Raw genomic sequence first — 13,336 nt, 5'->3', positions numbered from 1 at the left:
CATTATACATATGCATGACAAATGACACATACAAACTATTCAAGGCACTGCTTTTTATGTTATATTAGAAAGTCTGCTCACTAACAAAACTTCCTACAAGAGTTCAAAGTAAACATTTGTATATGCATACAGAATCCTTATATAATATTTGTAAGATAGGTTATATATATATATATGTATGTATGTATGTATACATGTGTTTGTAACACACTTCTCAGTTATTCAGGTTTTTCTACTGGTTTTTAAGACTTTTTCCAAACTGATCCACTGAAGAACTGACAAAAAAAAGCTTTTCCTGGCATGCTGCATAAATTCTTGCTCATTTGTAGCACATTAAATTCTCTGTTATAAATCAAAGAGGCCAAATAATCTCCATTCCAGAACACTGATACAAACCTATGCAAAAACATTTCTTTTAAGGAATTATATTAAGGATATGTAGATAAACTAAAAACAGGATAAATGCTGCATGCATTTATTACAGTAATATTCATATGTAACAAAAAGGATTTTTTAGAAACAGAATACATGAGTGGTACTAACTTTGGTAAAGCACTTAAGGCATAACATGGAAAAACAATCTCCTTAATTAAATCAGAGAGACTGGAATTAGTAAATTAGTTAGGAATTCAAAAGGGGGTGTCAAAGGCTAGCAATGAAAGAAGAAATAGATGCCAGACTAAATATTATTACTAGAATTTCCTCAAAATAAGCCTTCAGGGAAAAAGGGGGGGAAAGAAAAAAAAAAAAAACCACAAAAAAAACCCAACAAAACCAAATAACAAAACCAAACCAAAACAATCCAACCCCAAAAAATCCCCACAGAAGTAAACTTGTCTAAAATGCCATTTTTGCATTCTTAAGCAGCACAAAGCACAATATCAGTAAAAAACCATAGATAAGCATTACAAGGAATCAAGAGTGCAAAGGAACACAGAATAATCTAGCTTTACGACTTCGCAGTCCAGTTTACTAAGCGGACGATGTAAATAAAAGTGCAAGTTTGTAGACTTAGTCTTCATAAGATAGACACTTCAGAAGAGACTGATGAATAATAGCTCATGTCCCACTAGTGTTTGCCAATCTCCAAGCTAGTGAACTAGCTTGGGACAAAGACCTACATTCTACAAGGTAAGTGAATTCAAATTGCAACAACCACTGGAAAAGCACAATGAGATGAACAAGCAGCTCATCTGTGGAAAGAGTTTTGGTTGACTCCAGTGGGAATAAAAATGTGTAACTGTGAAGATGTTGCTTTATAATGTATGCATGAAAAATGCATGATATAATAGCAATGAACTGCAACAGAAAGCTTATGATACTCCCACAGGTTTAGATTCTCAGACACCATGCATTCTTAGCCAAGCTTATTTTTAAGCCTACAGAAATAATTAAGTCTATAAAGAAGTACCTTGTTTTAAAGAAATCTATTCCAGTCTAGGTTTTTGTTTGGGTATACCACTTACTTAAAGCAAATACTTTTCTGTATTTGTTTCATCAGGTCCCTCTGCCATCTTTCTGTCTATAAGGATTCACTACCTCTCCCAGCCCCACTACATGGCCTACTGCATTTACATCAGCAAACTGGGTGGTCCTGGCAGGAGAAATTGAAATGATCACCATCTGGAAGTAGTCTTCCAGCCTAATAACCACTGAGAGGTGAAAAAAATTCTTTTAGCCTGTGGAAAAACATCAACCAAATTACTACAGATTAAAGGAAATTAGTCTGTAGCATTTTCCAGATCAAGGAAAATTGGCATTACGAATGGCTTCTTGCATATTATATTTAAAATCTTTGAACATACAGATTCCCACAGTTATTCTGAAACCATAACATTTGCCAGAAAACAGGCAGTGCCTGAAAACCAAAACTTTCTTTTGAAATTGCAAGTGTTGTCTTCCTGTCAGAGCTTAGGGAAAACCAGACACAAAGCAACCTGAAGGTTTGTTCCATAAGCATTCAGTTACTTTCAAAACAATTTTGTATGTCTGAGTAATGTGAACACACTTGGGAAACCCTCTCTCTCCTCTCTTCCTGTACATTTGCATCTTGTGGTTTGAGCAGTTTCACAAAAGAACTGTAGCTCAGTGAGGTATTTTCTCTGTACATGTCCAAATGCTGAACTGATCTGGTGACCCCTACTGTGCCATAATTGTATTTTCTCAAGTGTACTTTTGCATAGCCTTTAATATAGTCATCTTCAGCGTATGCCTCCTTAATGCAGAAACTGCATTTATTCTCATCAACAAATACTGAGAGCTGTCAAGGTATATCTGACTTACAGAATTAAGTGACAAGTGCAAAAACTTTGGAGAAGCTGCTACATCTATTTTAAAACAGAACAGCATATTTACTGCCTCGTGAAAGATATCTAGGTCTAGGATATAGACTTAAATAAACACCACCACAACTGTTTTGATAATTTATAGATTAAATTCTACTGACTTTCCAGCTGCAGCTAACAGGAAATCCTAACATGCCTTCCCATCACTCTGAAGAAATTGGGTTTTAATACAGCAGGTTCACTGAAGAAAAAGTAGCATTTGGGAAACTGAAACAAAGCTTTAAATAACATTTTTAAAGCAAAACAAAACAAAATCCCCACATAAATATGCCTGGCAGCTGATACAGTCATTCCACTCTAAGTTCTTGCTCTAGGGCATTAATATGAACACAGAAGGAAAAAAAAGTCCTGATTTCACATCTGCTTTCACATTTTGCATATTACACTTAAATTACTAAAACAGCACTGCTTCTGAGGCAGTAAGATAGCCCAAAGCAAGCACTGATCCTAGAATCCAGCAGTTATTACCAATTTATAATCTGAGTTCAGCCTGACCTAACAGATACAGCTCTCTTCATTGTCTCCTGCAGGTGTCCATGGAATTCAGTTCTGAAGGATAGCACTTGTTTCTTTTGGTCTGTCTATTTAAAGCCTGAACCAGAAGTTCTACTTACTGAATCTCTATAAAGCTGTGCCTTTTTAGGTACCTACATTTCCTATCTGTTCCTCCACACAAGTATCTCTCTGCATCTCATTTGTATCCCATCCTATATTTTACAGTAGGTTATGTTTCTCTGGTCACATTTCATCACATTTTACTTTGGCTGTGATAGCAATTAAAGAAACAAAGTGTGAACAGAATAGAGGTGGAGGCAAATGTATAGGTCAACACACAGCAGTTTCTTTAAGCCTAATAACCTAATTTATATATTGATGCAAAGTTGTCGATATGACTTCAGATGTTTCTATTTTACAGATGGATGAAAAATACTTAACAGCTATGTTTCTATTTAAACTACCTGCCTCAGCTTACAAAATGTTACCTTTTTCTCTAGAAGAATCAATTTAAAAAGGATCAAGACCTGAAAAAAAAACACAAAAAGAAAAAAAATGGTGAGCCAACCAGTGCCATTTCTCAAAAATAATGTGCAAGCATAACCTCTTCTTCAAGGTTTTGTGTTAATCACTGCATAACAATCAAATGACCAAATGCATTTGACCAGTGAAAACCAGTGTTCCAGTACCCTTTCTCCACCTGAGCACACATTTTAAAATAGCATGAGATGGAAAAAAACCCCAAAAAACAACCAAAACCTCCACAAAAAAGAACTGTATAATTTGAATCATACGTAGCTTAGCAGAAAGAATATGTTGCACAATTCCAGCATTTTAAAAAACAGTAAACTACATAAACATAAAAGAGTTCCTCCACAGAATTACTGAAAAAAAATCCAGCAAAATACCAAGAAGAATATTCACCTCACCTAATTTTAGGCATCTGGATTACAAGTGGCTGTCCAGACTCTCTACATTAAGGAAAAACAGAGATGCTTCTGGGGTATGATTGGCAGACATCTGAAGTTAAAAAAAAATGAGTTCTACCCCAAAAATCTACTGAACAGGTCCAAATACACCATGAAATTCAGATCTTCAAAGTTGTTTCCTTGATGCATCTCAGTTAATAAAAGATTCTAAATGCTGTTTGTACTTTAGCTATAGCACATATACTCAATTTCAACAAAAATTAGGAAAAAGAAGGACAGGTCTAAGTCCCCTCAGGCTCTGTGATGGCAGAAGCTACAAAATTTACAAAACACAGGAAAAATGCTCCAAGTTGTGTCTGCACAGACTTTAGCAATAGTCTTTTTATCATATTCATCAAATGAAAAACAGGAAATAGAAACAAGATCACAAATGAGATAGTGTTTGCACTTTGGGACACGACTAAAAAATGTCCCACAAACTTAGAAATTTCCAGGAATCTCTCAGACTACCAAAACTCCTTAGTCTGGAATGTGTTTTCACTGAAGTTATGCAGGTGGAATTGGAGGGAAAAATCAGGAGGCTGTAAATAGCAGTATTTAGGAAACAGTCTTCTTACTCGTACCTCAGGTATGTCTAGATATGTTTATTTTTCTATTATATTTCTATTTCTAAATAGTGCAGTCCTTTAAAAATCTAGTACAGAATACCTACCTTGTGTCTAAAATGGAGAACAAGATCCCGAGGAGACAGACCTGACACACCAAAAAGAGAGCAATTGTTACAATTAAACAGCTGATAGGGATCCTAATTTACTTCTTGTCCCCATTTTTCAGCATGTGGGAGACACCCATTACGGATTCTGTGTGAACCTGGTTATTTCAATAGTAGAATTCATAAAAAAATGCCTTTGGGGGGGGGGGGGGGGGGGGGAAGCAAGAATTCATTGACAATAGAGACAAGAATAACATGAGTAGTTGTGCTCTGAGTTAATGCCACACAGCATTAGGGTGCCACTGAGGTAAATACTACACTGTGCATTCAGAAAGCACAGGGAAGAGTCAGAACTGGGTGGTGAGATATCCTAAATAACAGGTAGTAACACGCAAGCTTGAACAATTGGATGGTGTGGGGTGCTGAATCTAAAACTGAAGAAGGTATTGCTTACCAAAAGCAGATAAACAGCTGCTAGTCAGACTGTTAGGTCAAGGAGTAATATGGCTTTCAACCTGCAACTGACTCCTATTATGAAAGTAACACTACATTTTATATTTATTTAAATCCATTAATAAAGAAATGCAGACCTCTGGTGCTTAACCTGTTAATGCACATCAACAAATTAGCTCAGGAGAGGCATGTGTTGTTTAGTGTAACATCATCTCTGCTGCTTTGTACAAAACAAGTCACTTACCAAGATAAACTTGTGACCCTTCTAAGGAAGTATTGCCCAAGGAACTATTCATATGATCATAAAGTTCCTGTAAAAGTTAGAACAAAGGAAAAAACAAACAAACTCAGAAGGTGTTAATGGCATATGGTCACACAAAATCCAGAATAAATAAAATTCACTTATTTAAGGATTTCAATGGCTTACTCCAGAAAGAAAGCAAAGTTTTACTAATGGAATCAACAGAGATACAGGCTGACAACCACACTTGTATCTCATAACAATCAGAAAGTTGACTCTGTCAGATTAGGGTAGTACATTAAGTTCATGTTAAAGTATTACAGGAGCTGAATAACTGAATGACTTATGCAAAAGGAATATTTGAGCATTAAATTAAAACACTGAAGTTTGTGGCCTACACTGAAAGCTGTTCTGTGTGGATTTTACTGGAAAGTTACCTTTAGAATGGAAATTTGTGAGAAGTCTTTTTCTTCAAAATATGCATGTGTGATGAGTTGCAGCTTTGCCTGAAGTAACCCATACAAAGGCTTGGAAGAAAAACAAACACAAAAGCAAGTGAATGAAACTATTTAGTCACTCATTTTGAACTTTAATCTTCTTCCATGCTTATGTTGCAATACTGACACTTTACTATACACAGAGTTCATGGATGAGCAGTCCTCAGTAGCTAACTCCCACCATCTTTCTCCTGTGCTCATTTTAAATGATGATAATTTCATTTTCTTCCCATTTGCATGTACCATACCCTCACTGAACATCTTTCTGGAAAAGTAGTTTCCTGTTTTAACACCGTTCATAATAGTAACAATTCCAGTAATAGTTCTTTCTTCAGCTTTAAGCAGAAAAATAATTTCTGTTCCCTGCCTAGTGACCAGCAGCTTTTGATGAATAGGTAGAAATAAAAGATATCTGTTCAAAACAAGAATATGCTCTATGTGTGGATATCAGAAAACCTCCTTCACAGTTGAAGGTGGTAGCCACTCTCTTCAGCTACTATGCTAGATGATCTTTGAGGCCCTTTCCAACCCTACCCATTCCATGATTATACTAGCCAAACTCCTCATTTCTACCACATTAAACTGAGTTAGTAGCATTTAAGAAGGATCAGAGTATCCTCATCCATGACAACAGGCAGACACTTTTCCAGTTACAAGCAGATACCACAAATCAAGGCAGCTCACTCAAATGCCACAGCCTTCCAATTCAATTTTACTCTAGTATTTTGTTACTCTGAAATGGCTAAGACAGATATTTGAAGCCAAATGTTCCAAATAAGAATATGGAAGAACAACTGTTAAAATTACCTGAAAGTGTTTTGGGAGTTAAATAAACATTCTTACCAGCTGGCTGAGAACACAGACACTTTTCTGTACAGTTTCTCGGGTGATGTCTGCTTGCCGTACTTTTAAAGCCTAAGAAATAGAAGTATTACAGTGTTTTTACCCAAACATAATTTCAAAAAGAATTATTTCCCAAGTCTAGCTGTCACATACTACTTCCCTATTTAAACAAAATCCTAAAACTAGCTATCTTCAGTGGTGGAATATCCAAACCATGCAACAGTATGCCCTTATGTTTTCACAAGAGATAGGCTGGGAAGGAGGGGCACGGGTGTCATCCCCTATGCTAAGGAATGGTGAGATTGTGAAGAGCTCCCTCTGAAAAACAGTCACAAACAGGTCAAGAGTTTGTGGGTAGAAATCAAGGACAGCACCTATAAAGGACACCTGGTTGGAGTCTACCACAAGGTGCCTGATCAGGGGGAGCCTGTTGACAAGGCCTTGCTTCAAGAATGGGAAGCACTGTGCTGAAAAGCTCTCATCCTAATGGGGGAATTCAACCACTTGGATGCTGGCTAGGAAAGCAATGCAATGAGTCTGTGGATGCCCCATCCCTGGCAGCTTTCAAGGCTAAGCTGGATGGGGCTTTGAGAAACTTGGTCCAGGAGGTAGCATCCCTGCCCATGGCAGGGAGTTGGAACCAGATGATCTTTAAGGCTCCTTCCAACCCAAACCATTGTATGGCAATTCTATGATTCTACCTAGTAAAAAGGGTCATAACACTGACATGTCAGAGCTGTATTCTCATCTCATCATGTCCAGCAAAGATCCAAACACAGCTGTGATGATGGGCAAAGCACCATTTAAAAGACACTAGTGTGAGAAAAAGGCAATAGGAAAAGGAAATGGCATTTTAACTCAGGGGAAAGTATGGGAGAGAAACCACAACACATCACTTGCTCTTTAACATCATCTGTGAAAACGGACCAGATTACAAAGTCTCTTAGAAATTTCTTGTTTCATATTCAAGCATCTTTTTTGAGCCACTCATAAAATAAAAGCTCATCCACAAAATAAGCTACATTCTCAGCCAGAACAAATGGTCCCAGCACTTAACAGCAAACCAAGAAATGGTGAGGGCAGAACACACACAAATGATTCACTTAACTGTACAAAACAGAAAATGTATGGACTGCAGCCCACACATCAAAAAGGACAGATGGAGAGAGTGCTAGAGCTGTCATATGAAACACATTGGGTTTTATTCTAGTTGTTCCAAAGAGTTCATTTTAAACCTCTATTTATCTTCTTAATTGGTTACTAAAAAGCATAAACTGACTCTAAATAACAGAATACAGTGAAGGTTGGTGCAAAAAATGAGTGAATGAAAACCAACAAGGAATTTAGTTCAAAAGAAATGGAATTAAAAACTGCATGAGTAAAATTTCTCCTAGAGCAAGAAAAGGAACTTGAAATATAATCAAGATGTAATTAACACAGAAATAGAGTACATAAACAAGTCATATATTCAGAGGGTGAATCAAACCCACGTGACATTCCAGATTATTGGGAATTCACTGAAAAAAAATAAGTAATTTTAAAAGAAATTTGTAATAGCTTCTCAATTCTAAGTGCAGAGATCATATGACCATTACTCTTTTGAAAATATGGAATGATTTGAGTAGATCGAATACTTAATTTCCTCAGTGTGATCACGTGCCCACTGCGGCTCTCCTCAATTTTTCAGTTTTACTGCTAAAGATTGGTATCACTAAGCAACTACCCTGAATGGGAAGATTCCAGTCTACTCTACAAGTGTACATTTGGCAATGGGAGCAGGTGAAGAGAAACATCCCTACACTTGCATGGCCAGATCCCAGGAAGTACTGAAATGGGGAGAAATTTCAACTTTTTCCACCCAGAAGGCCTACTGCCTGAAAACTTAACTTTGCCACTTGACAGACTGTCACTTGAGTTTTGCTGCTTGGTGCTGATGGCTAGATTGGCTCTCAAGAAACAAAATGTATTTTTCAATTGCCTTGAACATTTCAGAAGATCACCATACACCTGCTGATGTATGGGACAGAATACTTCTCAAGTTTTGGAGCTACATACTGTGAGCACTTTCACAGACTTTTAATGTAACACAATCATGCAGTTTTTGCCTGGTAGTGTAATGCAAGCCACTGAATTTTAGGTCTGTTAATGCACTGAGCCTATTATTCATTAATATAATTAATTCCCAACTTGGAAGGTTACCTTTGCTTCAATCTGCCGATAGCAAGAGACGCCATACACCGTGGTTCGATCCCCGCACCTCGGAGGCAGGTGGAAAAACACAGTATCTAGAAAAAAAGACAAGACTGTTTTGTCATTCACTAACAAGAGTTTGGTATATTTATTTTCAGCATCCCTTGAAGGTTTACTGCAGAAAGCACTGGCAAACATTTGTTTCTAAAAAAAATAAAAATAAAAACAAACAAGTTACTTATAAAGTTATGTCTGGACCCAAATTAGTTTTCACATTGCAAGATAATTTGTGGTTTGCAGGACACCTGCATGTTTAGCTAGACCAAGCCAACACTGCTGTTCAGAAGCAGCTACTGACAGCAGAGAAGGGCCACTGAAAGCTACAGGCATTCCCAGTTCAGCACAAAGAAGCAGAGGCAAGGCACTGTGAGTCAGTGTGTACAGCTCAGAGTGTGATGCCATTAAGAAGGCAAACAGAGTCAATATAGGGGAAAAAATCTTGAATCAATCTCAGTTGAAAGGTTAGAGCAGCTCCTACCTCTGCCAAGGTAGATATCTGCACCACCATCAGCACTACACTACCAAAAAGAATTTGTGAAACCTAAAAAATTACTGTTTTTACAAATAATTATTGTTTTTGTGCAAGTGCAACATGAAAAATTAAAGTATCTATAAAATATCACAAGAGACAGACTTTTATGGCTTGAGATATACACGCACATATATCCACACACCTGCTGCTACTGCAAAAAAGTTGTTAAATCGTAAGCAAAGACAGTTGTCCTCTCCTTTCAAAACATGAGTGAAATCTTTTTTGAAACCAACTATTAATTTTTTGTTTGCTTCATAGTAAGAACATGAACAGGAGAGACAACCCCACATGCATTATGACCAACAGAGAGGGGGACTTTTTATAACAAAGCTTACTACCTTGATCAAGTTTGTATTCTGGAGATCACCCTAGGGTTTTAGAAAGCCTGTATGATGATTTCCTGGACCAAGTTATCCTCTTCGCACAAATGTAACCATCCACAGGAATTAGTTTAAAACTCAAAACCAGATATCTAATAAAGTTACAGTAAATGAAATACAGTTATAATCAGAAAATCTAATTGCCTGATTCAAGTTCATGTGTATTCTTGCCTACAAAACACAAGGATATATATTTCTCCTTTGCTGCCAACTCTTTTTTGTCCTTACCAAAAAATAAACAGTTATGTTCTTCTAGCACAGCAATAAATATGCTCAAAATTGAGTATTAACTGGAATGGTACTGAGAGAAGAGAGAGCAGGTAAATGCAGCTGCATGTGATTTTCCTAGGTTTGAATGTTGTCTACTTGTAATGTATTTAACAATGCAGAAATTCAGCAAAAATCATGGCCCAGAGCAGTCAGAGACACTCTTATTGCTGCTAGGAAAGGGACTATTTTGATAAACTGCTTTTGATTCCAAATGAAATCTCCAAAAGCTGGACAATAGGGAAGCTAAGTATATAATGTTAAAAAACTAAACAAATTAAAAGTAGTATTAAAGGGTTTTTGTGATTTTGCTGTTTGAAGTGACTTCCTTGTCTGCTCTGCAGAAAAAAAAAAGATGAAACAACTGGACACAAATATAAATGTCAGGGGTTAACAGAACTGCTAATAAAGGAATAAATACAATACTAAAAAATTAGAACTGCCACAAACTTGGTGGTGACTATATGCCAAATGGATATTTGTCTTTATTCTGCCCAAAAAAACCCTTTTAAAGCTCACACCATTTAACTGACATGGATTTCCATGACTTGTAGTTCATTTTTAAGCACCTCTAAATTAGTGAAGGAGAGTTTTTTCACCCTTCAAAGAACTTCTGAGAAAGCCAGCAGCCTTGCTTTGTGCTAGAACTATGCAAAATTGATATGTAACCCTGAAGTTTTTACTAACATCTGAATTCTGGATGTAGAAGGTACACTTTTACTTTCACCTAAAGAAATATATCATTGCCAATGTATTTTGCAACCTCAACAAAAAATGCAGGAAGTATAGCAGTAAAAAGAATCACTGGTCAGCTGTTCAGATATCAGGCTTTTTCCTTGGGCTGCAGCAGAAGTACACACAACTTTTCTCTCTCATTTCTCACCTTCCTGATAGTTGTGAGCGCCATCCGGTAAGGCAAGAAATGGCAAGTACTTCCATTCCTCTGGTAAACTGTGACTGTCATGTCCTTCTCCAGGTTTTAGGGGAGGATAGGAAAATTCAACCTAAACAAACAAATGAAAACAAAAGGGAGAAAAAGAGAGAATACATTACAGTTACTATACAAGCAGGCCTCTATGATTCAGCCTAGCACTTTTTTCCTATCAATATTATGGCAAAAAAATGGTTTTCTTCCAACTAGCATTGCTTGTCTCTTCCTTCAATGCACCCACAGAACCCACAGACTGACTTGTGCGGTTTAACTAACAGGCCTTGGGCAAATTTGGCTTTTAGAGCCTAATTCCTTTCCCTCAAGAGAAATGAAAAGAGATCTTCAAGCAGAAAACAGCACCCAAGAGCTGAATATCTTCTACCCTGTGTGCACAGAGCCAGCAGCACATTGCCACACCTGCAACAACAGCAGGGGTCATTGCTGGGGCACACATATCCTGAAAGCAGATTTGACTTCCCAGCCCTTGATGCTCATGACTGGGTAATGCTAACACATGCAGGCCTCTCTTTTACCCTGCAAGACATTGAAACATACTAACAGAAACACTGGTTTATATATTTTTATGTCCCTGACTGCAACATGTTCTACACAATGGCCAAAATTTTTTTGCTATCACTAAGAAATCCTGCTTTTCAATTTTGCCTTTCATTTAATTGCCATTTTCCTCTTTTTCCTAGAAACAGGGACAACCTTTCCATTTCTTGCACTATGCTACAAGACTACCACAGACCCACACAATCAGCATCTTTACAGTGCAATCTTCTTTTCCTATGGAGATCCCTCTGGTTTCCCAGCCACTTCCACCAACTCTTTTCCAGACGGCATTTCTTAATTCAGTGAACAAAATCTAAACACAGATTCCTCAGTAAAAGAAACTGTTTATTGATACTGCAACTTCTCTTCAAGGATAGTTAATGAGCTGTAAAATGTATGTACACATGGAAAATAAAAATCATGACAAAGCAAGTATATAAATAATCTTAGCATTTGATGACTAATAAAATAAAATAGTAATAATAATAACATCAAAAGAAAAAACCTGTGAAAGATGAGCGTACCAAGGAAAAGTGAAATTCTTCACCTTAACACACGATGTCACTGTCTACAACTGTTGCCAACTTGAGAAAAAGGTACAAAGGACAAGAAAACACCAGGAGTTCAGCCTTGCTACTTGTATCAATTTCAAGTTTTCTTATTCCTTGTTATGGTGCGTTGACCCTGGCTGGACACCAGGAGCCAACCAAGGCTGCTCTACCACTTCCCTCCTCACCTGGGTAACATAAGAGAAAACATAATGAAAGGCTCATGGGTTGAGCTAAGGGCAGGGAGGGCTCACTGACCAGTCACTGTCATGGGCAAAACAGACTTGGCTTGGCGAAATTAACTTTATACCAATAAAACAGACTAAGATAATAAGAAGTAAACTCAAATCTTGAAATTATTTTCTCCTCACCCTGGGGTGGGTTAATTCCTTCCTGGACTTAACTTTATTCCTGATTCTCTACCTCCTCCCCCAGCAGTGCAGGGGGATGGGAATGGTTCGTGATCAGTTCATCACACCTTGTCTCTGCTGCTGCCTCCTCCTCAGAGGGAGGAATCCTTCCCCTGCTCCAGCATGGGGGCCCTCCCCCAGCAGACTGCTCCATGAACTTCTCCCAAGTGAGTTCTTGCCACAGGCTGCAGCTCTTCATGAACAGCTCACCAGGCTGGGTCCCTTCCACTGAGTGCAGTCCTTCAGGAACAGATTCCAGGGCAGGTCCCCTGTGGGGTGACCTGCTCCAGCACAAGCTTCCCACAGGGCCACAGCCTCCCTCAGGTTTCTGCCTGCTCTGCCATGGGGGTGTCTACAAGGAGATCTCTGCTCCTCCATGGACCTCCCTGGGCTGCAGGAGGACAGCCTTGCCTTACTGTGGCCTTCATGACAGCCCACAGGGGAATCTCTGCTCCAGGACAAGGAGCATCTCCAGCCCTTCCTGCTTTGCTGGCCTTGGTGTCTGCAGGGCTGTTTCTCTCACATACTCTCACTCCTCTCTCCTCTGGCTGCAATTTGCTGCTCTGCAATAACTTTTCTCTCAAACACAGGAACTCAGAGGTGCTACCACCACCCCTGATGGGCACTAACCAGCCCTGAGTCTCTCCCTGGCTCTGTCAGACATGGAGGAAGCTTCTGGCAGCCTCTCAGAGAAGCCACTCCTGTAACCCCCTGTAACTATGAGGAATCCATAGAGTCTTTTAAACAAAATATGCCCCTAAGAAAAAAAAGAAGAGCATCTGACTCCTAAATGAGATACAAACACTGGAATTAGCATCCATACAAGGAGTAGAGAAACTGTCTGCCATTTAGTATGCACATACATCCTGAGAATTCCGTTATCCTTTTCAAGTCACAAAACTAAAATGGTGGATAAAATTAAAATGGTAGAAACGTCACATAAATGTC

The 13,336-nt window shown here is 38.2% G+C and overlaps 1 protein-coding gene across 1 annotated transcript in view; it reads right to left on the bottom strand.

Annotated features, from left to right (window-relative positions):
• AVL9 (AVL9 cell migration associated) overlaps positions 1 to 13,336 on the bottom strand; it is a 41,505-nt gene that overhangs the window by 14,859 nt on the left and 13,310 nt on the right. Inside the window, exons 2-8 of the mRNA XM_071429618.1 lie at positions 10,828 to 10,948; positions 8,715 to 8,800; positions 6,516 to 6,587; positions 5,613 to 5,702; positions 5,179 to 5,245; positions 4,482 to 4,522; positions 3,329 to 3,367 (exon numbers count right to left, since the gene is read on the bottom strand). Coding sequence (XP_071285719.1) covers positions 3,329 to 3,367; positions 4,482 to 4,522; positions 5,179 to 5,245; positions 5,613 to 5,702; positions 6,516 to 6,587; positions 8,715 to 8,800; positions 10,828 to 10,948 — 516 coding nt within the window. The remainder of the gene's footprint in view (positions 1 to 3,328; positions 3,368 to 4,481; positions 4,523 to 5,178; positions 5,246 to 5,612; positions 5,703 to 6,515; positions 6,588 to 8,714; positions 8,801 to 10,827; positions 10,949 to 13,336) is intronic.

This window comes from Agelaius tricolor, unplaced genomic scaffold (genome assembly GCF_023055355.1).
Source record: "Agelaius tricolor isolate 1412-34295 unplaced genomic scaffold, bAgeTri1.0.p SCAF_6, whole genome shotgun sequence".
Taxonomy (NCBI): domain Eukaryota; kingdom Metazoa; phylum Chordata; class Aves; order Passeriformes; family Icteridae; genus Agelaius; species Agelaius tricolor.
The sequence above is the reverse complement of the archived record's forward strand: the minus strand, read 5'-3'. Positions and strand labels throughout refer to the sequence as shown.